This window comes from Gorilla gorilla, chromosome 1 (assembly GCF_029281585.2).
Source record: "Gorilla gorilla gorilla isolate KB3781 chromosome 1, NHGRI_mGorGor1-v2.1_pri, whole genome shotgun sequence".
Taxonomy (NCBI): Eukaryota; Metazoa; Chordata; class Mammalia; order Primates; family Hominidae; genus Gorilla; species Gorilla gorilla.
In genome coordinates, this window is record NC_073224.2 from 212789942 (window position 1) to 212814448 (window position 24507).

The 24507-nt window shown below is 50.8% G+C and overlaps 1 protein-coding gene across 2 annotated transcripts in view; it reads left to right on the top strand.

Moving 5' to 3' along the window:
* The first annotated feature begins 504 nt into the window (after positions 1–504).
* SLC9A1 (solute carrier family 9 member A1) overlaps positions 505–24507 on the top strand; it is a 59357-nt gene continuing 35354 nt past the window's right edge. Inside the window, exon 1 of one of the 2 annotated variants that reach the window (XM_004025254.5) lies at positions 505–1859. In XM_004025254.5, the coding sequence (XP_004025303.4) occupies positions 1508–1859 (352 nt within the window). In that variant the 5' untranslated portion in view covers positions 505–1507. The remainder of the gene's footprint in view (positions 1860–24507) is intronic. The other variant, XM_063701313.1, reaches the window with a different exon arrangement.

Here is a 24507-nt window from a genome sequence, read left to right on the forward strand (position 1 = left end):
GATAGTGCTAACAAACCACTGGAAGGTAGGAGAAAGGCATGGGACAGATTCTCCCTCTTAGCTCTCAGCTGAAACCAACCCTGCCAACACCTAGATCCGACCTCCAGCCTCCAGAACTGTGAGACAATCAATTTCTGTTGTTGCAGGCACCCAGTTTGTGATACTTTGTTACGGCAGCCCTAGTAAGCAATACAACTACTTACATAGTAGCCAGGGGACTCTCTTCACCTGTTTCCTCATCTATAAAAGTGGAATTGTAATAATGTGCCAGGGTGCATTCCAAATAGTTTACACGGATTGTCTCAGTCATTACATCATCCCTCTGACATAGTCACTATTACTGTCTCTACTTAACAGATGAGAAAGTTGTGAAACAGGTTAAGTAACTTGCTCAAGGTCACACGGTAACTAAATACATAAACTAATAATACATTCTTCACAGGATTATTCGAAAGCCCTTATGAGACTGCAGATGTGGACGTGAAATCGTTTTGTAAGTAGTCGGCATTTTACTCGCGTTAGTGAGGTTCTCTGTATAGTCAGGACTTTTTTTTTTTTTTTGGTCATCTCTGACTCTCCTTCCTCTTCCTACGCAATACTTCCTTCCCTCGGCGACAGGGGCCGCTGCGCTGGGCGGGTGCCGATGGTCTCTCTAGCCCGCCGCACCGGCTGCTCGCTGGTGCCTATAAGTGACAGCGCCGGGCTCAGCTAGGCTTCAGTCCGCTGCTGCCGGGGCCGGGGCTAGGGTTAGTTCTGTAGCTGGACCAGGAGGAGCTGCAGCTGGGCCGGGGCGGAGCGCCGCGCCGGGGCCGCGAGGAGGGGCGTGTTGCTGCTGGCCCACCGCGAGCCGCCCCCAGCCCGCGCCGAGGCGCCTTGCCGCCAGGCCGCCTGCCTTCCGCCTCTTTCCATTTCCCCGGAATCTCAGCCCGGCGCGCCTGGACCCCTGCCCCTCTCTGGGTGGAGAAGCTCCCGGCCGCTTCCCGGTTTCACTCCTTCTCAGCCTGGGCTCCCAGCCCCCTCTCTCCTTTTCCTGCACTGGGTCTCACCCCCTTCGGTCCCCTTCCTTTAGCTCAGGCTCCCTACCCCTTCCTTTAGCCCACAGCCCAGAGTCCCAGCTCCTCAGTCACTTTCCTCAGCCAAAGGTCCCAGCCTTCCCTCTTCCTTTCCCTTGCACGGGTCCAGCCTATCCTGCCCCTTCCTCTATCCCTAGGGCTCAGTTTCCCACATCCGTCCTCCCCCTTTCCAGGCCCGGAGTTCCAGACCTTTTGGTCTCCTTCCGTGGTCCTTCCTGGGTCCTTGCCCCCTTTCCCCACTTTGGAGTTCCAGATTGCAAACCCAGCCTCCCTCCACCCCCAGAAAATTGCTTCCATGGAAATGCCTCTCTAAAACATGAACTTTTCCTAGAGACTACGCCAGTCTCTCTTCCCACTTGCTGACCCTTTGCTACCTATGTGCCCGGTTTTACTCTCACTTGGGTAAGGTCGAGGCCGGCTCTGGAAGCAGCACCATGGTTCTGCGGTCTGGCATCTGTGGCCTCTCTCCACATCGGATCTTCCCTTCCTTGCTCGTGGTGGTCGCTTTGTTGGGGTTGCTGCCTGTTCTCAGGAGCCATGGCCTCCAGCTCAGCCCAACTGCCAGCACCATTCGAAGCTCAGAGCCACCACGAGAACGCTCGATTGGGGATGTCACCACCGCTCCACCGGAGGTCACCCCAGAGAGCCGCCCTGTTAATCATTCCGTCACTGATCATGGCATGAAGCCGCGCAAGGCCTTTCCAGTCCTGGGCATCGACTACACACACGTGCGCACCCCCTTCGAGATCTCCCTCTGGATCCTTCTGGCCTGCCTCATGAAGATAGGTAAGTCCCGTTTGCTCCGATGCTGCGGCCGCCACCAGACTGGTGAGCTTCTTGCCTCATCTCGCACCATTTGAGGCTGTCCAGGAGTAAAGATCTGAACTACCCCCATAAAGTAGGCAGTCTCCATCCTGCCACCTTGGTCCTTCTCAGGCTCCAGTTCTGTGGCTTCTGATCTGTGATCTGAGGCTTCCCAAGATTGGAGCCAGCACTGTGCACAGAAGAGAGCAGGATTAGAGAATGGGATGCTTCTGATCCTAGGTCCCTTCAGTAAGGCTTCCACGACTGGCAAGTCTCCTCTGGCTGGGCCAGACCCCCAGGGGAGCCAGGCACCCCGCTGTGTGTGAGACAGAAAGGAGTGTCTTCTGGCGAGTGGCACATTCTGCTCTGTCAACAGCAACCAGTGCAATTTATGACAGGCTTCACTGGAGCGTGTTCCAGGATGGAGTATATTTCTACTTGGCCTGCTTGAGGAGTTTAAGCATAGTGGAGACCTGGGCACAGGAAACTTACAAGTGTGGTGGATCACAGGGGATCCCCATATTCCCACGTTTCCTTCATCTCCAGAATGTTATCTGTCAGCTTTGCTTGTCCAGGCTAGTTAGGAGCCCCTGAGTCAATTTCCGGCCCAGGAATGCCATACTTTATAGAATCTGTGGGACAAGGGGCCCTAGAAATTTCTGAAGTCTGTTTTGGAAGTGGAGGGAGAGTGGAGGAGGTTGAGGCTTGGTCTGACCCCAGCTCACCCCCAGGTCGCTGCCTGGCTGTGTCTCAGGGTGCTGTCTGGCCTGCTGCTCAATCAAGTAGATGAGGTACATGGGGGAGCCTTGGGATGTTCAGGCCTGAAGAGACTTTGAAACCTTCTTTTGGGGAGAAGGAAACAGACAACTTATTTGCTCTCAGAGTATTGGTCTCCCTGCTAGGCCTGAGCACTCTGTTCTGCTGAGTGATTGGGGGAGCTTACTGGAGCCTACATTGCCCAGAAGTCCCTGAAAGTGGTGTTCAGGGGGACTTTGACAACTGCCTTTGCATTTTCAGCTTGCCCCCAGCTGGCTGTGGAAGGCATGAGGTCCTGGGACTCTGCTGTCCCCTCTGCCTGAGATTTGGGTTTGGGGATTTGGCAGGAAACCTTCCAGCTCTCCCAAGGACATGCAGGAGCTGAGCGGTGCTGCCCGGCTGGTGTGAGGCAGGCTCTGGGACATGCTGCGGGAGGGAAGTGGTGCCTCTAATTTGATAGATCCAGGAGCTGGGTTCCTGGTGCAGGGCTCTTGTGCCAAGCTGGTCACAGTAGCAGAGCCTTACATGGAACTAAGCCATCAGCACCTATACCCTGATGGCAGTTAGCTTCCTGGAGAGAAATCAAGGACTGGACAAGGGGAACCATGTGTACTGATTCTGACATAAATGCATGACCTTGAATAGCTGAGGCCTTTTTCTGCAGGTCTCCCTCACCTGTGAAATGGGTAAGACGCTCAGTTTGACCACACCAATTGAGTCATGAAATGTCGTCTGATTTGCTGTAAGAAGCTGAAGTGACAGTGATGTCATTTGACTGTGTGAGACCAGGAGGAGACCTCACAAGTGCAATCTATAAATTGCCTCCTGTCCCCGATCCCCTCACCTGCCCACCACACCTGGCATTACATTAGGGCATTCAGGGCTGGCAGACACACTTTGAGTGTCAGTGGCTGCTGGTGGGATGACAGCATGACTGCAGAGACCCCACTCTAGGCAGTCAGAAGTTTGTCCCTGCAGGCCTGGTATCTCTAGTGCTAATGAGGTCAGCTTGGCCTGGCCTGCTTTGTCACCACCCAAGTGCTGTGCCCGGGACCCTGGGCAGCTGGAGAGCAGAGATGGTGTCATGGCAACAATATCAGTCTAGAAGTCAGGAAAACCTGGCGTCTCTTCCCACCTCCCTCTGTCCTTGGACCAGTCACGCCTCCCTACCCATCAGTTGATCTTTGTGGTCCCTTCCAGGTGTGATATTTCTGTCATTCCACTGACTCTGGAAACTCTGGCAAGTCACTCAGCCTTGGACCTCAGTTTTCCCATTGTAAAATGATGAGGCTGGACGTATTCTCCTTTCCAAAAGTCTGTTTCTGCCTTGGAAAGGCATTTTTCTGCCTCTGAAAACAGGAGTTCTAGCATCTGGCCATGAGTGGAGAGAAAGGTGGTCTAAAGATCTGAAGAGTCCCTGTTCAGGCCTCAAAAATGAAAGCCCATTTTTCCCAGCTTCACCTTTGCAGTGTGGAATTCAGCCACCACTCTGCCACTTAGCAGCATCTCTGAGCCTCAGTTTCCTCATGTATAAAAGGGGAACTAAGCTGGGCGCAGTGGCTCACGCCTGTAATCCCAGCACTTTGGGAGGCTGAGGCAGGGTGGATCGCCTGAAGTCAGGAGTCGCCTGAAGTCAGGAGTTTTGATACCAGCCTGGCCAACATGGTGAAACCCCGTCTCTACTAAAAATACAAAAAATTAGCTGGGCATGGTGGCAGCTGCCTGTAATCCCAGCTACTCCAGAGGCCAAGGCAGGAGGATCGCTTGAACCCAGGAGGCGGAGGTTGCAGTGAGCCAAGATTGCGCCATTTCACTCCAGCCTGGGCAACAAGAGTGAAATTCCGTCTCAAAATAAATAAATAAATAAATACATAAATAAATAAATAAAAATAAAATGGGAACTAATAGTATCCAGTTATAGTGCTATTAATGTGATTATTACATAAATAAATGCACATAAAAGTTTGTATACACAGGAAGTGTTCAATGAGTGACAGCTGCCCCTGTTAATATTTTAACCACCTACAGCAAATGCATCCCTACCTCAGCCTCCTACAACCTTCCTCTGAGCTGAAGGATTACAAATCTCTCAAACCTAGGCTGCCACCAATGTCCTTCCTTAAGGTATCAGGGTTTCCATGTGTCCTATACTGTTCACTTGAGCTGGTCGTGGCGGGAGGGAAGATGGCACCAGCTGCCTTGTAGGGATAAGGGTGGGGGGCTGAGGCCATGCTCCCTCTGCACTCTCAGATACCCAAGAGCCTGGGAGCTGATTTTGGGGTCTTGCCTATTCTCTCAACACCCCTGCGTGGGTAGGAGTTCCGTTGGAGCCCTCATTCTGTCATCTATGGCAGCTGCTTCCCTTGCAGGTTACCCCTCCTATAAGAATAGAAAGTGCTTTGCAGTTCTCCTTCCTACCCTAACCATGGAGCAGAGCCTCAGGTAGACTCTTGCAGAGACTGGGGTGGGAGGAGCAGGGTGGGAGCTGAAGTTCTAGAATAGTTGCTTCTGGGTTCTAGTCTACCTCTGACTCAGTGGGTGACATTAGGTAAGTCACCTTCCCTCTCTGGACCTTTTTTCTCTCCCCAGCATTCAGGAATTCTTGCTTGTCCTTGATGGGGAGGGGCCAGTGGTGTGAAGAGGATTTAGGCTATTGGGAAAACTGTGGGAATGACTCTAAGCCTTAGGAGTTAGGTGCATTCCCCACCCCACATTGTGCTGTGGACCCCACATGAACTCTGCTTTGTTCCGAGTTCACCTGACTCCCAGGCTAGTACTTATTCCAGAGGAGAGCCTCACTGTAACTCAGCTCACCACTGGCATCTCCTGCAATTGTTTACCCATGTTCCTGACCCAGAATGCCTGGCAGAGGCCCGGGAGCCCATAAAGCAGGTATTCATCTTGTCTCCTGACCAGGGACACAAAAGGCTTCTTTTGTCCCTTTATATCTTATAGCTTTTTTTGGTTTTGGTCTTTGCAAGGCGAATCCTGCCATCTCCTCTGTAGATTAAGTCTGTGAATAGGGGAGATGGGGTCACTGCCCACTTCACATGCATGGATATCAGACCCAGCAACTGGTTTCCTATAAAAATGACACTAGAAGGTGCCTCTCTCACTTCTCAAAAGAAGAGAAGAACAAATAGGCTAAAGGTCACCTTGAAACTGTCTCAAGAAGCCCAGATAGGACTCTGTAAAAAGGAAGCGATGACCTTTTTCTCTTTGGGAAAATAGCAGACTGACTGCAGAACAGTGGGAGGGAGGTCAGCTGGGGACTGGGAGGAAGGCTTCAGGTAGGACATGTGTCTCTAGGAGTGCCAAGACACTTAGAGGGCTTAGTTGGTCAGATTGCCCAGACTTCATTCAGCTGAGCACCCTCGAAGTTTGCCTTTCCTCTCCTTCCAAGCCAGCCCCATGGCGTCCAGCCCTGGTATAAAGGAAAGACGTAGTCAGAAGCCCTGGGTTCTGCTCCTGATGCTGCCTCTCAGTACCTGTGTGACCATGAACCTTGAGGTTCATGCACCTCATTCTCTGAACCTGACTTGCCTCATCCTTAAGACCAACGTAGAGGCTGAACGTGGGAATGCCTGGTAGAGTGACCAGCTCACTGTAGTAACTTTCGGGGCCGTGCAGATTCTTCCCCTTTTGGGAGGTCTTCCCAGCCCACAGCAGTCACTTTCTCTTTCTCTCCCAAACCCTTTTCCCTTATTGTTTATCCATAACATTGGCATTAGGCCTTGCCTGCCCTGTGACATCTCCTGTGTTGAACGGGTGTGTGTGTTTTAATAATAGTTGCCACTTGGTATCTACAGAGTAGTGTCAGGCACTTTATAAAAGCAATCTTATTTAATCCCTACTCAAATCACATGAGATAAAAGCTGTCTCTGTTTTGCAGATGAGGAAATGGCTCAGAGAGGTTATCTTCAGTGATGTCAAATTGCTATTTATTGTCTCTTCGAGTCTTGGCATAGCCTTCTAGAGGGGTGCAGCTGCATCTCCTGCCTCTGGCATTCCCGCAGCAGATGCACACGGCCCTGCACTGAGAAGCGCCCAGCTCACTGCACCTGCACTCAGGAATTGTAGGACTCCCTCTAGGAGTTGGGCACATGTCGTTGGTGGGAGCCCTGTCCCTGCCTTGAGAAAGCTGTAGGTGTTCTGTGTCCAGCTGTGCACCTGTCCTTTGTTTGTGTGAGTCTTCTTGGATGCACCTGAATCCTGCATTCAGGGGGCCTATCCCTTGTTCTCTGCTAGCGACCCTGCCTGCTATCTCTCTTCCGGTGCCCTCTCAGCCATCAGACCAGAGCTTGCTTCTTCCCTGCTTGGGCAGGGAAGTGCCAGGTAAAGGGTGGTCTCCTTTAGCCATGAGGGTTGGCTGACCTTATGACCTCCCGCCTCTGAGCAGAAAGGTGACAGGCTGCTTTTGGTTACCCTCAGGGCCCAGCAGAGTCCCCTGAGAGGCAGCCTCTGTTGGGAGCAGGTGGCACAACTTTGTTTAGCTCTACAAGGCAGGAGGAGTTTAATAGTACTTCTCATTAGCACTGAAATTTGTTTCCAAAGCACTTGCGTGTACAATATTTAATTTAGATCTTCTCAGTGGTCCTGTGGGTTAGAATAGCATGTGGTATTGATGTGTTCATCATTTTACATCTAAGGAAATTGAGCCTTTGGTTGTGACCTGCCTGAGGTCACTTAGCAAGCCTGGGACTAATCACTCAAGGCCAAACTCTCTCCTGCCAGGCCAACATGCTGGGTTCTTGTTGGATCAAGGGGGATGAGAGATTTAAAGGGGCTTTGAGGAGAGTCAATGACCAGACACATCCACATTGGTAACCTGGATTGTTGTCAGGAGGGACACCTGTTCCTCCTGTAGGCAGGAAGCGCTAAAGGGTCTGGGTGGTCTGGAGCCTTGACAGCTTTGGCTCAGCTCCAAGTTCTTTTCTACAACTTGAACATACCTGTATTTGCATGAAGGAGGATGAGGGCCAGAGTCGCACTGGGGACTGACATTCTCATAGCTCTTATCTGTGGAGCAGCAAATCTTTGAAATGGAGGACTTGTCCTTTCCCCCAAAATGTTGCATGCCCTCTGGGAGAGAAAAGGAGAGGCAGAGAAATGATTACAATGGAAAACATGCAGGATGGGGTGAAAGGTTAAGATACCTGAGATCTAGTCTCAGCTCTCTGTTGCCCAGCTGTGTGACTTTAGGCAAGGCATAACCTCTCTGAGCCCCTGTTTTCTTTTTTCTTTTTATTTTTTGATACAAGAGTTTCGCTCTTTTTGCCCAGGCTGGAGTGCAATAGTGCAATCTTAGCTCACTGCAACCTCTGCCTCTTGGGTTCAAGCAATTCTCCTGCCTCAGCCTCCTGAGTAGTGGGGATTACAGGCATGTGCCACCACACCTGGCTAATTTTGTATTTTTAGTAGGGATGGGGTTTTGCCGTGTTGGTCAGGCTTGTCTTGAACTCCTGACCTTAGCTGATCCGCCCACCTTGGCCTCCCAAAGTGCTGGATTACAGGCGTAAGCCACTGCTCACGGCCTGAGCCCCTGTTTTCTAATTGATAATATAGATACTTAATTTTTTATTTTGTTTTGTTTTGTTTTTTTAGAGATGGGGGATGGGGGTCTTCCAATGTTGTTGTCCAGGCTGGTTTTGAATCCCTGGCCTCAAATGACCCTCCCGCTTCAGTCTCCTGAGTAGCTGGGATGATAGGGATGAGCCATCACACCTGACTCCCTATTATTTTATTTTTATTTATTTTTTTGAGATGGAGTCTCACTCTGTCGCCCAGGCTGGAGTGCAGTGAGGCGATCTCGGCTCACAGCAACCTCCGCCTCCAGGTTCAAGTGATTCTCCTACCTCAACCTCCCAAGTAGCTGGGACTACAGGCATGCGCCACCACCCCCAGCTAATTTTTGTATTTTTTTCTTTTCTTTTTTTTTTTTTTTTTTGAGACAGAGTCTCACTCTTTTGCACAGGCTGGAGTGCAGAGGCATGATCTCAGCTCACTGCAACCTCCGCCTCCCGGGTTCAAGTGATTCTCCTGCCTCAGCCTCCTGAGTAGCTGGAATTACAGGCACCAACCATCGTGCCTGGCTAATTTTTTGTATTTTTTTTTTTTTTTTTAGTAGAGACAGGGTTTCACCATGTTGGCCAGGCTGGTCTCGAACTCCTGACCTCAGGTGATCTGCCCGCCTCAGCCTCCCAAAGTCCTGATATTACAGGCATGAGCCACCGCGCCCGGCCTAATTTTTGTATTTTTAGTAGAGATGGGTTTTCGCCATGTTGGCCAGGCTGGTCTTGAACTCCTGACCTCAGGCGATCTGCCCGTCCCGACCCCCCAAAGTGCTGGGATTACAGACATGAGCCACTGCACCCATCCGGTAATTGGTAATATATTTGTTAAATACTTGTTAATTGGCTGCCACTTATTAATTTTTTATTTTGTTTATTTTTGAGACAGGATTTTGCTCTGTCTCCCAGGCTGGAGTGCAGTGGCGCAAAGACGGCTCACTGCAGCTTCAACTTCCCTGGCTCAGGCGATCCCCCCACCTCAGCCTCCTGAGTAGCTGGGACCACAGGTACAGGTCACCACATCCGGCTAAGCTGCCACTTATTCATATCTAGTTTAGAGGTTGTGAAAGGTACTTGCACAGCTAGAAAACATTAGGGTTTAAGCCCAGATTTGTCTGACTTCAGAGCCTGTGTTCTTTTCATCCTCATGCCCTGATTCCAAGGGCCTTTTCAGTTTAGAAATTTAATTTTTCCCATAATCATTTTGAATTGGGGGAGATTTAAAGACTTTAGTATTTTGAGCCTTGGCTGCTTTCTGTGGATCACTTCTTGGGTTTGGGGAAAAAGCTGACCCACTCCAAGTCCCACTGTGAAGCAAATAACCTTTCTCGGAGGTGGCAGCATGCAGAAAAATTCAGGAGTGACGGGGAACTGGAGCTGGGGGTCTGAGGCTGTCTCTGGGAATGCCAGCCCATACACAGCCTCCTTTCCTCCTCACCGCCTCTCCCACCTGCCCCCTTTCCTCCTGAGGCAGGGAGAGAAGGCTCGCTCAGCACACCCAGGACCTGGGTTATTCCTGAGTCATCCATCGCCTGTGTGGGCCTCATTTTGCAGCACTCGCTCCCCCTGCAAATGTCTGAGTCAGGCATGTCTCCCCAACGTTGTCTGCACACACTGCACTAGGCCAAACTGTCTCTTTAGATGCCGATAAACATCAACTGATACTTTAAAGCAGCCCGTGATTATATGTTGGTATTTTAATCTTATGGGCTAATCTAATTTTAACTGAACTAAGTTTTGGGTTGGGCCTGGATCAGTGGGCTGCCCGCCTTCCCTGGGATCATGCTGACTTCATTTTCTTCCCCCTAAAGCTCATCTAATATACAGAGCCGATTTTGGGGTCTATTAGGCCAGACCTGAGCCCTGAGTTTTTATACTACTTGCCAAGAATCCAGAGTTCCCCCAAATTACCCCAGCAAATTCTTTCTTGAAAAGATATGTCCTTAAGCAGTTCTGAGATTCAGGATGAAAAGCTCTGTTCCTTCCCAGGCCCCCTTCCCTGTCCCTTGGGAAGCACTTACCCCTAAGCCCAGACTGGCCTTTCCACAGTGCTGAGCCTGTTTGAGACCAGGCCACAGAAGGCGGAGGAGTGATATCACAGCTGTGTGTTAGAGCCCACAAGTTCACTAAACCAATAAATAGCTAACACTTGCATAGCATTTGCTGTATGCCAAGTGAAGCTGGAAGAGGCTGTGTCTTTGCATCAGCCAGCCAGGACCAAGAGCAGCTCGCTAAGATCCTGGGTGGAAGAGGCAGGTCAGCTGAAATCAGCTAGCAGGCATTTAGCATATGGCCATCAAGGAACAAAAGAAGAGTAAACCCAGGCCCTGCTCTTTAGGAGCTTCCAGCCTGCCAGGGCTGGGCGGACTCCTGGCAGAGGCAAAGTACAGAGGGAGCAAGCAGTCCCTGAGGACTGGGGTGTTTAGAGAAAGCCTCTCAAAGGAGGTGGAACATTAGTCTGAGTCTTGAAGGATGGAAAGGAATTAGATAAGCAGGCTATACTTAGTACCAATTTCCATAAGAATGTAAGCCTCTTGAGGACAGGGACTTTGTTTGTTCACTTTCTTCTTTTTTTTTTTTTTCCTTTTTCCTTTTTTTTTGAGATGGAGTCTTGCTCTTCGCCTGGGTTGGAGTGCCAGAGTGCAGTGGCGAGATCTCAGCTCACTGCAACTTCTGCCTCCCAGGTTCAAGCAATTCTCCTGCCTCAGCCTCCAGAGTAGCTGCAGGTTCAAGCAATTCTCCTGCCTCAGCCTCCAGAGTAGCTGGGATTGCAGGCTTACATCACCATGCCCAGCTAATTTTTTGTGTTTTTAGTAGAGACGGGGTTTTGCTATGTTGGCCACTCTGGTCTAGAACTCCTGACCTCAGGTGATCCACCCACCTTGGCCTCCCAAAGTGCGGAGATTAAAGGCGTGAGCCACCACGCCTGGCCTGTTCACTTTCTTATCTGTGCCTGGCACAGAGTAAGGGCTCCATAAATATTTGGGGAAGGAATACATGAATGAATATGTGATTGACTTCAGTGTAAAGATAGGATCCCTGCAAAGCCCTGGGGCAGACAAGAAACCAGTTTGACTGCCCAGAGAGGAGGGAGAGCAAAGGTTGCAGAGGCTCCTTGGCACCAGACTGCCAAGCCAGGGAGTTTAACTGAGCTCGCTGGGAGCAACACTCACAGAATGATGCCTTAGGCGCCAGCCAGTGTTTTAAGTGGTGCTGCCTTGGCCACCTCCCTCGGCTTGGCTCTAATGGAGGGTCTGCAAGGGCATCCTCTCTGGGCCGGGTGGGGTCTCTCTGGGAAGATCTGGATCTGTTTGGTCTGCCCTCAATTTGTGTAAGTAAAAGTAAGATACCAGAGCTTCCTTGGGGAGCTGCCGAGAGCCCTAATTGAATTAAGCTTTTCCTGGGAAGATTCCTCAAGCCATAAACTGCACTGTGACTGTAAATTAATGAGACCAGTGGCTTTAAACCATACAAGAAGGCAATCTTGTTAATTTATAGTTGTACCTGGACAGGTTTACTTATGGCTTCTCTTTGCTTTAATGTGTGTTGGGAATGGGTGGGCTGGGCCAGAATCTCCTTTCTATGGCAGATTTATTTTTATAATATGAATAAATAAAACATGTCAATGGTAAAAACAAAACAACAAAAATAAAACCCAACAGTACAGAGGGTATTGAGGTGAAAGGGAAAAGTCCCCCTCATTACTTCTCTGACCACCCCCACTGTCATACATTCCAGAGGTTACCACTGTTAACTGTCTTGTCCATCTTTTTTAGAAATTCTCCATATTGAGTATGTGAGTGTGTGTGCATGCAAGGCAAATTTAGTTTTCATAAAGCCATTGCATAAAGGAAAAGAGCTCTAGGCTGGTAACTGGGGACCTGGGTCCTAGTCCTAGCTCGCCTCTTTCCTGCATATTGACCTTTGCAAAGCTATGTTTGCCTTCCTGGGCCTTAGTTTCCCTATCTGTCGATTTCATCTTGAAGGGCTCTCTGGGGCTGTCCTGTGGGAAAGGCGGTCATTCCAGGGAAGCCTCTGTTCCGTTGAGGCCTAAGCAGACTGTGAGGCCCTCAGATGGGGAATTCCACAGCTCTGTCCTTTGGGAGTGGGCCAGTGCTGTCATTGAGCCCTGGCTTCAAAGCACAGAATTCAGTACAAGTACAGATCACGGTCATCTCTAAGTCCGGCTGAGGGTTACAAGGTTGAAGAAATGAGCCCACAGGGAGTCAGCTTTCTTGCTGGGGAAGTGAGACAACATACAAGGGAGAAAGCACAGGTGGGAAATTGTGTGGTTCAGGCTGGATGCTTGGGGGAATCAGAGGAGAGGAGGAGAGATGAGGGAAGCTTCTTGAAGGAGGTGGCCTTGAGAGGTGGGCCAGGGGTAGAAGAGGAACATCATTCAGGAGGGGTTGCTAAGGGATTCTGGTTTAGGTGAGAGGATGGACTGGATGATCTGTTGTTCTAGGATCTAGGTTTCTAAGATTGTTTCTCAGTCCATGATAAAGTTTGTGGAGCTCCCAAAATAGTCTGCAGACAGTTGTATATATGTGATTTTATCAAGGGAGAAGGCCCATGATAGACTCAGATTTTTTTTTTTTTCTTTTTTTTTTTACACAGTTGATTGTCAGTGTGTAAGCCACAGATTCTGAAGGTTAAGAGCTTCTGCCTTTTGTGTGGTGGGAACTTGAAGGGTAGAGGACTAACTGGTCTAGGATGAATCCTTGGAGGAGGTGGTACTTAATTCTGGGATGAGTGGGGTTTGCCTGTGGGACTGCAGAATACCTTCCAGGCAAGGAGAAGGACCCCAGAGTGAGTAAGCTGTGTCCTGAGAGAAGGGAAGGGGAAATGAGTCCTTAAAGTAGAGAAAAACTTTTCTAGGTTGGAAATCAAAGCAGATGCAACATGTTCCGCCTACACTGTGCAGCAGGGAAGGTACTGGCTTCTTTATGCCCTCTGGGTCTGCTGGGTTGCCATGGTGAGCCCAGCTCACACACAGTAGGTGACTCAGGCCACCTGCCCATTTCCCTAAAGCAGCTAGGGCCCAGGCACACCTCTGAGGCTCTGCTAGTGGGGAAGCAACCACCTTTGAGGCAGCAGACGCAAGAGAAAGCCTCTGAAGGTGGACAGGCTTTGAGGATGCAGCTAGGAAGCCCTGACTGGCCTCTGCTGTTTCCTGGACTGAAGGTCCCTGTTCTCTGTTCTCACTCTGCTTCTGGGAATGAAAGTATAGAATATTCTAATTCTAGAATGTTAGAGATGGAAAAATCCTTATCATAGCTTGTAACCCCCAGGCCCAAAGGGAAATGGAGATGTTTTGATCAAGTTCTCTGTTTTTCCAGTTGAGGCCCAGAGAGGATTGGCCCCAGGCCACTCGTGAATTAATGGCAGTCAGTCTTCTTCCCTGCTCTGTTAACTAACTCAGGAGTCCCTAGGCAGTAAGACCTGGACAGTGGACCGAGAGGAGGGGCTGTGGTTTTTGGCTTGGATATTGGTAGCACTGGCAAATCTCAGTTCTTCCAGTGGGCCCTTTAAGCCTAAAGAAGGGCAGCTTCCTCCTGGGGTATCTATTAGGGAGCTGTCCTTGGCAGAGAAACCACTGGTCCTTACACTGGTCCTTACAGGGGAGCCAAGTACAGGTCTTGGGACCTCTGAGACAGCCCAGAGGCTTCTGCCTTCACCCATTGAATCCCTCAGGTCGTGTAGTCCATCACAAGCCAATGTTGAACTTGGGTGCTGTGCTTTTTATAGCATCTTTGCCATCAAGCCAGGGAATAAGATCTTATCTCCCCGGTGGCCAGGACCCACAGGAATCTGGATGCTGTACCAGGTAGGCGTTATGCCAGCATGAGGCGGGGCCAACTCACCTAACTGGGCAAAGCCTAAGACTCAGGTTACAGCAAGATGGGGGAGGAGAGCAGGCACCCTACCCGACCCGCTTCCCTGACTGAGCACTGCCTGCCTGGCTGGTGGAAGGTGCAGAGATGCATGAGAACTGCTTCTTTTACCAAGCTCAACGACTTGTTTGAGAAATGCGGTACAGATGCAAAACAGTCAGACAGTAGAAAGGGGGTGTGATTTGAAGTGCAGATGGAATTCTACGGGACTTTAGAGGTGGGAGAGAGAACTTCGTACCTGGGAAGATCCCAGTAGGCTGTGCAAGTGACCACTGAGCTAGGCCTTGAAGTATATGTAGGATTTAGATGAGATACTTGAATGAAATCTCACTGGGCACAGCCAGAAGCTTCTACTTGGGGCAGAACCTCTGGACTGCAGAAGAATGTCCCAGAGCAGTTCCCTTTGGAAACATGCCCACAGGCATGGTGGTTAGAAAAACAAGCTTTGCAGCTTGACAGACCTGGGTTCAAATCTCAGCTCTACTACTTTGTAGCACCGTGACCTTGGGCAAGTCACTTATCCTGTTTAAAAAAAATTTTTTTTTATTTTTTATTTTGAGATGGAGATTCTCTCTGTCACTCAAACTGGAGTACAGTGGCACAATCTTGGCTCACTGCAACCTCTGCCTCCCTGTTTCAAGCGATTCTCCTGCCTCCCGAGTAGCTGGGATTACAGGCTTGTGCCACCACGCCTGGCTAATTTTTGTATTTTTAGTAGAGATGGGGTTTTGTCATGTTGGCCAGGCTGGTTTTGAACCCCTGACCTCAAGTGATCCCCCCAGCTTGTCCTCCCAAATTGCTGGGATTACAGGCGTGAGCTGCCGTGCCTGGCCTGTAGAGGTGACCCGCCTGGTGTCATATAGCCTGACTGTGGCAGAGCTGAAGCTGGACTCCAGGACTTCCCCTTCCAAGTCCTGTGCCATTTCTCCTACATAACATTTATGTTATGTTACCCCACCTAGCTGGAGTAGCAAGACTGATCGCCTGAAACATTTAATGAGCAAAGCGTGATTTTGTATGACAACTTGATGTGTAGCTATAAAAGCACTCAATTTTGCAGAACAGATGATGGTTTTAAAAATAGTCCCAGCTATGATAAGTGCTAGGTGAGTGATGCCAGTATTAAGGGGAAAAGGTGTGCCCTTTTTAAGCTACATCACCCTGTCTGAGCCTCAGTTTCCCCAGTCTAAAGGGGGGTGATGTCTGTAAAGCCCTGAGCACATTGTAAGTGCTCACGAATGGGAGTTGCTACTATTCCTGGAGCCTTAAAGGAAGAGGAGAGGGTGGGGTCAAGCACTGGAGGATGGTTTTAGGTATATGGACTGGAGGGCATTGGGGTGAGCTGAGTACTGAGGTTAGGGGTGCAAATGAGACCATGAGCTGAATTGTCTGAGCTTGTTCTTTAGTTGGGAGGTGGGGAGACACATGTTCAGCAAATGGATTCGTGCTGATAAATACTGTACTGAAGATGGAAAGATGGATAAATATAATCCCAGCCTCAAGGGAGAGGCTGGATGTAAACAGGCACTTGTGATGTGCTGTAAAGTGCTGCCGCAGGAGCCTGCAGAGCTGTGGGTGTGCGGGAGGGAGGAGTGGAGGTGGGTGGGTCAGGAAAGGCTTCCCAGAGCTTTGAGCTGGGTCCTGAAGGTTAAGAATGAGTGTTTTGGCCAGGTGCGGTGGCTCACACCTGTAATCCCAGCACTTTGGGAGGCTGAGATGGGCGGATCACTTGAGGTCAGGAGTTCCAGACCAGCCTGGACAACATGGTGAAAGCTCATCTCTACTAAAAATACCAAAATTAGCCAGGTGTGATGGTGCAAGTCTCTAATCCCAGCTACTTGGGAGGTTGAGACAGGAGAATGGCTTGAACCCAGGAGGTGGAGGTTGCTGTGAGCCGAGATCGCCTCACTGCACTCTAGCCTGGGCGACAGCAAAACTCTGTTTCGAAAAAAAAAAAGAATGAGTGTGCTTAGCTCACATAGAGGGGAGAACTGGAGAAGGGCACAGAGATGTGAATGATACAGAGCCACAGATCATGCAGAACCATTGACCTTTGCTTCTAAAACTCATTGGGATGTTTCCAACCCTTCCACCTCACCCCCAAACACGCCTCACTCACCTGCTTTGCTGGGCAGAGAAGCTAACTGCACCTGTGGGGCACTGAGCACCTGTGATGACTGTCGCCCTGGTATGGGCAGTGAGGACAGAGCTACCTACCACTTACTGAGACCCTGCCAGTGCCTGGCTTTGTGCTCAGGGCTTCGCATAGTGCATCGTTGCCTTCTGCACTATGTGACAGCCCCGAAGGGTGCGAGTCATGGTATCTAGCTTTATTTAGCTTACAGCTACTTTAGGAAAGTGAAACAGGGAATAATTAAGTGCTCGAGGATTGCTGTGCTGTTGCCTCAAAGAACAGGAGACCTTTAGGAAGGGGAGAAATGTGGCTGGAATGAGCATGGAGCAGAGATCTTTGTGCAGACACCTTCACCAGACCCTTCTAAGAGGGAGGGAAGGTGACCAATCAGGCAACGGCCATGACACCGGTTAAGGCTCTTTGCAGGCTCTGAGTACTAGGTATGGGCAGGCACCTGTTGGGGAGCCCAGCCAGCTGCAGGAAAAGTCTGGGTGAGGAGTCAGTGAGAAATAAGACAGTGGGTAGGCGGGGCTGGATGAAGCATCTGGAACTCCAGAGAGGTGTAGACTTGGCCAGGGTTCCTCAGACTGGTGGCAAACACAACCACACCTGTCAAAGGCTTGCCTCTTCACTCCATCTCCACTACGAGCATCTCCAACCCGGGTGATTCCCGGGCCTCCTGAATGGTCTTGTGGCTCCACTGCTGTCTGCCTGCAGGCAGCTCTCCACAGAGCAGCCGCAGGGAGCTTTGAGACCTGTAAACCAGAGCATGGTGTTTCCCCCTGCTGAAAACCTTTCAAATGCTTCCTGATGAACTTGGGAGAAAATGCAAGGAAAGTGTGGCCCACCCCTTTCTCCACTTCATGCCCCACTACCCTTTCCCTGTTCCAGTCGCACCGGCCTTCCTGTGTCCCTAACGCACATCTGCCTTGCCAGGCCTGTTCCTCCATACAGCTGTGGCATTTGCTCGATCCCCAGCCTGGAGCACTGCCCATAGACTGCCTCGCGCCGGTGCTCTCCTTCAGGCCCTAGATCAAACGTCATCTCTTCAGAGAGGCCTCCCTGACTGTCCAGTCTAACGGGCAGCACGCGCCCCACCAGCTGCCTCTGCCCCCATGTCAGACACTATTCTGGATCTGAGGACACAGCCAGGAACAAGACAGAAGAGGCTCCTGATGTCAGGGGGCTCCCATGCCAGCATGGAGCATTGGATGTGGACAAAGCAGTGTCAGGTAGTGGTAAGTGTCCTGAAGAAGGCAGACATGAGGGAGAGGTGGGGCTGCTGGATGGCCAGCAAGGGTTCTCTAAGGAGCTGGTGTCTGAGCTGAGACCCAAAGGACAAGAAGAGCTCATCTTCCAAAGACCAGGGCCCCTGAGGGGGGTGTGCTTGAGGAACTTGAAGTGCGGGGGAAGAGGGGAAGCATGGTGTGAGAATGGAGAAGAGGGCAGGGGCCAGATCATGCCAGGCCCGTGGGCCTGGGGCTAGGATTCATGGTGCTGTGTGGCACCATCAAAGGCTCTTGAGTAGCATGACATGGTCTGACCTGGGGAGGGATGTGCGGACAGCCTGGGAGTGCGATAGAGTCAGCTCAGGCCCTGGGCTGGCCCCACTCAGTGTCCTGCCTGCCAGCAGCTCAGGCTGGGTCTATGAGGGCAACAGAGTAAAGCTTCCCGACAGGAACCACTGGCCAAGCCAGCAGTGGGATGGAAGCTCCAGCCTAGGAGAGCTGCTAGCAGGGAGGGGCGAGCAGGACGCTGGAGCAGAGTGGGCGTGGAGTCAGGGGCACATTGGGGAGGGAGGGGCTGAGTGGGCACCAGGCTCTGCTGGACTCCTGCCGGCCACCCCTCCCTTGCTGAGCCTCAGCGCCTGCAAGCAAACAGTCACCAGACCTGTCATGTGGGAGGCGTGGCATTGCTGAACACCAGGGTTGGACATGCGTGTTCCCTGCTGAACCCTATGGTCGTGGCCTGGGGAGTTGTCAGGTCAGGGAAGGGCAGACCTAGAATCAGAACCAGACTTTAGCGCTGGGAGGGATCCTAGAGACTGCAGAAGTCCAGGAGGAGAAGATAAGGGGTTAGGGAATCAAAAGACCAGGACTGAAATCCCCCTCCCCCACTTGCAACTTTGTGGTCCCCATGTACAAAGGTGTGGAGGTTAAATGAGAATGCTGAGGCGAGCACCTAGCAGTAAGGGCTTCTAAATGTCTGACATGATGACAGAGCCCGGCCCATCCCCCTCAGCTCACAGAGGAAGCAGAGGCCAGGGCGGAAGTGACTTGCTTAAGGGCCACAGAGCTGCATTGAGCTCAGCTCCCCGACCTCTAGTCCAGGCTCTCCTGTGATGCTATAAGTGGTCCTTCTTCCCACATCGTTCCCTCCGCAGAGGTGAGGCGGCCTCCTGCCTGTCCCACTTTCTTTTCAGCCTGCCTCTGAGCACTTACCATGCAGCAGACACAGTTGCGTGGTTGGTGGTTCCCACCCTGGAAGCTCTGGCACTGACACTTGTGTGTGGGAGTCAGACATGTAAACAACTAAAACACAAGGCAGGCTGAAGTGCCGCAGGGACACAGCACGTTGCAGGTGGGCCCTGGGGGCAGATGGGGCTCCATCTGGCACTACCACTTACAATGGAATGGCAACGAGGCCCAAACCTAAGTTAGAACAGATCAAGAGGGCCTTGGATTCAATGCAGAGAAGTGTGGGCTCTTTCCTGAAGATGGGGGAACTGCAGAGGTTCTGGAGGAGCCATGACCATGACTGGCCTGTGTTTAGGATGAGGGCTCTCCTGGCTGATGGAGAAGGGACTAGATGAAGCTTTTTCCCCAGTGTTCTTGGCTCTGGGAATTTTCCGCCTCCTCCTTCCATGGATAATTATCCTTCCTAAGAAACTGATCAGATGGGAAACTGCAGGAAATTGTTTGGGACAGGGATTGTGTAGGAGTTGAGGGGAGAGTGGAGAGGATGTAGCCAGAGAGGGGTATCCGTGCCAAGCAGCAGGTGGTGGCTCCCTTCAGAGGGGAGGGAGGGAAGCCTGGGCAGGGCTGGGAATTTAGAGCAGGAAGATGCACGTGCTTCTGGGGGAGCTGAGTCCCTCAAAACTCCTGGTCTTATCCTCGATTGAGGAGAGGGGTTAGGGTGACTGGCAGGGTCTGACTTTTCTGGGTCAACAAGAGCTGGGGAAAGTGTGAGGCAGTGTGGCCCAGTGGGCGGGGCCAAGCCCAGGCCCAGCTCTGCTTGGAAATTCCCTTATTGTGGGCCAGGGCTAGTTAGGAGTGGTGAGTGTGCACTGGGCATCCTCCCTTGGCACAGAGCAGTCGTCCTCTTGCCCCCTGCTCCCAGCAGACCCAGAGCTTGAGTCGTGGACCTGGCTGCTGTCCCCTTGCTAGTTAAGCAGCAGCTCTCCATGAGCTGAGGCTTCTGGAGAGCCAGGCTTCCCTTAGTGACTGAACCACAAGGATGTGTGCTTAGCGCTGAGGATAAGGGGGTCCCCACATCTGAAGCCAGGAGCGAGACTGCCTCTAGAGGGGCCCAGAAGGCTCTGCAGGTGGAGATTCAAGGCATCCTTCTGGGCAGTCAGGGGCCAATAGAGACTGCAGAGTCCAACAGACCTGTCTGAATCCCAACTCTACTACCTGCCTGCTATATGCCTGTAGGCTGATTATCTGACCTGTGTCATTTTTCTGCAGATAATTCTGGGGTAACCACAGTTCTGACTTGGATCATCATCAGTTGATCTTACCTGTTCTTGAACTTCATCTGAATGGAATCATAGGTACTCTTGTGTGTCTGGCTGCTTTTGCTCAGCCTATCTGTGAGATTCCTCTTCACTGTCACATGTACCAGAGGTTTGTTCATTTTATTGCTGTTCGGTGTTGCCTGGTATGAATACACCACAGTTGGCTCACTCTCCTGTTGATGGACTTTTGGATTTGTTCCCTTTTTTTGACAATTGTGAATAAAGCTGCTCTGAGCATTCTTGTACTCCGTAGGGTTTTGTGAGAATTAAATGAAATAATCTGTGACAGTAAAGTGTTTAGTACTGAATTTTGACTCAGAGAGCAGGTGCTCAGAACATTTTCCCTCCAGATTTTTTTTTTTTTTTCAGAAAAAAGGAAGAAATAAAAAAAATTCAAACACTGCTTAAGTATATAAAGAAGAAAAATGCAAGTTATACCCCTTTTACTCCCTTGCTTCTCGGGCCGAGCACTCTGAATAGTTCATCCTGGGCTTTGCTCTACAGTGGTGTGAACCACTTTTTCATAAAAAATGTTAATCTGTGCACAGTGGCTCACCCCTGTAATCCCAGCACTTTGGGAGACCAAGGTGGGAGCATCATTTGAACCTGGGAGTTTCAGACCAGCCTGGGCAACCTAGGGAGACCCTGTCTCTACAAAAATAAAATAAAAAATTAGTAGGGCATGGTGGCACAGGCCTGTGGTCCCAGCTACTTGGGAGGCTGAAGTGGGAGGATTGCTTGAGCTCAAGAGGTCGAGGCTGCAGTGAGCCATGATTGTGCCACTGCACTCCAGCCTGACATAGCAAGACCCTGCCTTAAAAAAAAAAAAAAAAAAAAATTTGGCATAAAAACAACCATGCTGGTCTGGCATGGTGGCTCATGCCTGTAATCCCAGCACTTTGGGAGCCGAGGCAGGCAGATCACCTGAGGTCAGGAGTTGGAGACCAGCCTGGCCAACTTGGTGAAACCCCATCTCTACTAAAAATACAAAAATTAACTGGGCATGGTGGCACATGCCTGAAGTCCCAGCTACTCGGGAGGCCAAGGTGGGAGAATCGTTTGAACCCGGGAGGCAGAGGTTGCAGTGAGCCAAGATTGTACCACTGCACTCCAGCCTGGGTGACAGAGCAATTTGCTCTCGAAACAAACAAAATCATGCTGTCTGTACTCTTTTGCAGCTTAACTTTTTAAATTAAATCGGATCTTTTGAAAGAGTTCCCTTATCTGCATCGAGAGAACAGCTTCAAGAGGGGAGAGTCTGGGATGGACCCTGAAACCAGTCACTTGCGGCCGTTCACCCTGGCCGGGCAGATTTCCTTCTAGGTGGAACCCAGGATCTGGCCAGAACCCAGGGTGTAAATCTTGGCTCTGTTGCTCCCTGTCTGGGTATGTTCTCAGGCTTAAATGCCCTGAGCTTTGGTTTTCTCATCTTTAATGTAGGAGGACCCTCGGAGAGATACCATGAGGTTTAAATGAAATAATGTACATGAAAGAACAAAGCAAAATGAAAAGTGATGTGTGCTGGTTATTATGTAAAATCGTGGGCTGTCAGAGCTAGAGGAAAGCTCGGAGAAGTTAACCCAGCCCCATCATCTTATCTGTGAGGAAACTGTAGCCCAGGGAAGGTCACAGAGCCAGCAAGTAATAGAGCCAAAACTGAACCAAGGGTTTCTGAACCCCAGGAGTCTGCACTGTTCCTCTTCCTGGGCAGTGGGAACTCCCCTGGAGGGTTCTCACTCTCTCTGGGCCGGAGCTCAGCTCTGACCGACTCACTTCTTAACTGTGGGGCTTCCTGCTACAGTGGAAAGGCACTTTAGAAAATGTCCAGGGCTCAGGCCGGGCGCGGTAGCTCACGCCTGTAATCCCAGCACTTTGGGAGGCTGAGGTGGGTAGGTCACGAGGTCAGGAGTTCAAGACCAGCCTGGCCAAGATGGTGAAACCCCGTCTCTACTAAAAATACAAAAATTAGCAGGGTGTGGTGGCAGGCACCTGTAATTCCAGCTACTCGGGAGGCTGCGGCAGGAGAATTGCTTGAACCGGGGCAGCAGAGGTTGCAGTGAGCCGAGATCACGCCACTGCACTCCAGCCTAGGCAACAGACTGAGACTCTGTCCCAAAAAAAAAAAAAAAAAAAGACCAGGGCTCCAGTTCTTCTCTCCCCGTCCCTAGCTGAGGGACTTCCAGGCAGTGAAGTATGCCCAACATCCTTTGGTCTAAGAAGGCAGTGGAGTGCCCAACATCCTTTGGTCTAAGAAGGCAGTGGAGTGGCCATTTGGATGGGGCGGGAGATGCTGACCCAATAGGGCACATAGCACCCTTCCCGTCCTAACTACCTCTAAACCTGGGCCTCAGTTCCCTGCTCCCACCAGGCTCACTCCCATCCCCAAGAAGTCAAGCCAGGACCCCACTCCCTCACCTCTTAGTCAGATGAAGTCCTGGCTTTGAGTAGTCTCTTACACTTCTTCTAGCTCAGTGTTTGGGTCTCCTCAGCTTCAGGAAAATAAAGAGGGGGCCCCCATACTTATGAGATTACAACCTAGGTTGACGTCACGAATCAGGAAATGGGCCGGGTGTGATGGCTCATGCCTGTAATCACAGCACTTTGGGAGGCCAAGCACAGGTGGGTCGCTTGAGGCCAGGAGTTTGAGACCAGCCTGGCCAACATGATGAAACCACATCTCTACTAAAAAATACAGAAATTAGCTGGGTGTGGTGGTGCATGCCTGTAATCCCAGCTGCTGGGGAGGCTGGGGCACGAGAATCGCTTGAACCCAGGAGACAGAGGTTGCAGTGAGCTGAGATCGCACCACTGCACTCCAGCATGGGCAAGAGAGTGAGACTCCGTCTCAAAAAAAAAAAAAAGAATCAGGAAACGAAACCCTGACGGGCTTGGGCTAGGCCTTTGCCTCACCCACCCTGCTCCCTCCCAGGAAGCATTTGGCATGATAAGATTTCCATGGTACTGGGCCAGGTGGGTCCCACTCTCCCGGGTGTTTAGCTACCACGTCACAGTGCAGTACCAGGTACCAGGCAGTGGAAATGGCTCCTGGTGCTCCAGCGTCCGCCCTTCGCTGGAGCCACAGCTCATTAAGCAAGCACTGTGGCAATGATAATCAGGGAGCCAGGCGGGGCTGTCCGGAAGTGCCCTGTTGGCCTAGGGTGGGAGTTGGGGAGGGACTGCTAGCCCTGGTATCTGCTTTCAGGGTGAGGTCATGGAGTGACACTCATTCCAGTGGCAGTGAACAGTGATGAGAAAAAGTCCTGCTCTAATTGTAGGAGGCACCCCCACCTCATGTTTCAGTACTTGCTTTGTCTGGTCCTATGCTAGGCTCTCTGCCTTCATCATTTTGAGTGGTCCTCACCTGACCCTGTGAGGAGGGGAGAGGCATCTTCATTTTAAAAATAAAGACCCTGATGTCCAGAGAGAGTAACTAACTTACCCAGGATCACACACACAAGAAAGCAGTGGAACTGGGTGACCTTGAATCCTAGGGAGTCAGGGCAAAAGAGCCATTTGAGGTCACATAGTCCATTCCCCTCATTATATGGCCGAGCAAACCCGAGACCCAGAGCGTCACTTCCTGAAAGAGGGTAGTATGGGGACTGGTGCTCAGGGACAGTGTTCTTTCCATTGATGACAACAGTCACCATTATCATACTGAAGCCCCCAGCCTGCTCCTTTGAACATTCTGGGAGAACTGTGGTTATGTCCTCCTTTTGGAGAATTGAGAAAATACTCATCCAGATCATTTTCTCTGTGGCTCGTATGAGGAAGTAGTTGAGCATGAGTACTTGTCTGCTCTAGAGTCAGTTTCTGGGCTTGAGTCCTGCTTGGCCCTGTAACCTAGCCTCTCTGAGCCTCAGTTTCCTCATCTGTGATAATGGTGTGATAGCACGTACCTCTTTGAATAGTTGTGAGGATTAAGAAGCCTTCAATAAGTGTAGCCATAATTTTATATGTATATATATATATATTTTTTTTCTTCTTCTTCTTTTTGAGACGGAGTCTCCCTCTATTGCCCAGGCTAGAATGCAGTGGTGCCGTCTATGCTCACTGCAACCTCTGCCTCCTGGGTTCAGGCAATTCTCCTGCCTCAGCCTCCCATGTAGCTGAGATTATGGGATTATAGGGGTGTGCCACCATGCCTGGATAATTTTTTTTTTTTTTTTGAGACAGTCTCATTCTGTTGCCAGGCTGGAGTGCAGTGGTGCGATCTCAGATCACTGCAACTCCACCTCTTGGGTTCAAGCAATTCTCCTGCCCCAGCCTTCTGAGTAGCTGGGACTACAGGCACGCGCCACCACGCCCAGCTAATTTTTGTGTTTTGAGAAGAGACAGGGTTTCACCATGTTGACCAGGATGGTCTTGATCTCTTGACCTTGTGATCCACCCACCTTGGCCTCCCAAAGTACTGGGATTACAGGCATCAGCCACCGTGCCCGGCCTCTTTTTTTTTTTTTTTTTGTATTTTTAGTAGAGACGGGGTTTCACCATGTTGGCCAGGCTGGTCTTGAACTCTTGACCTCAAGTGATCCACTCC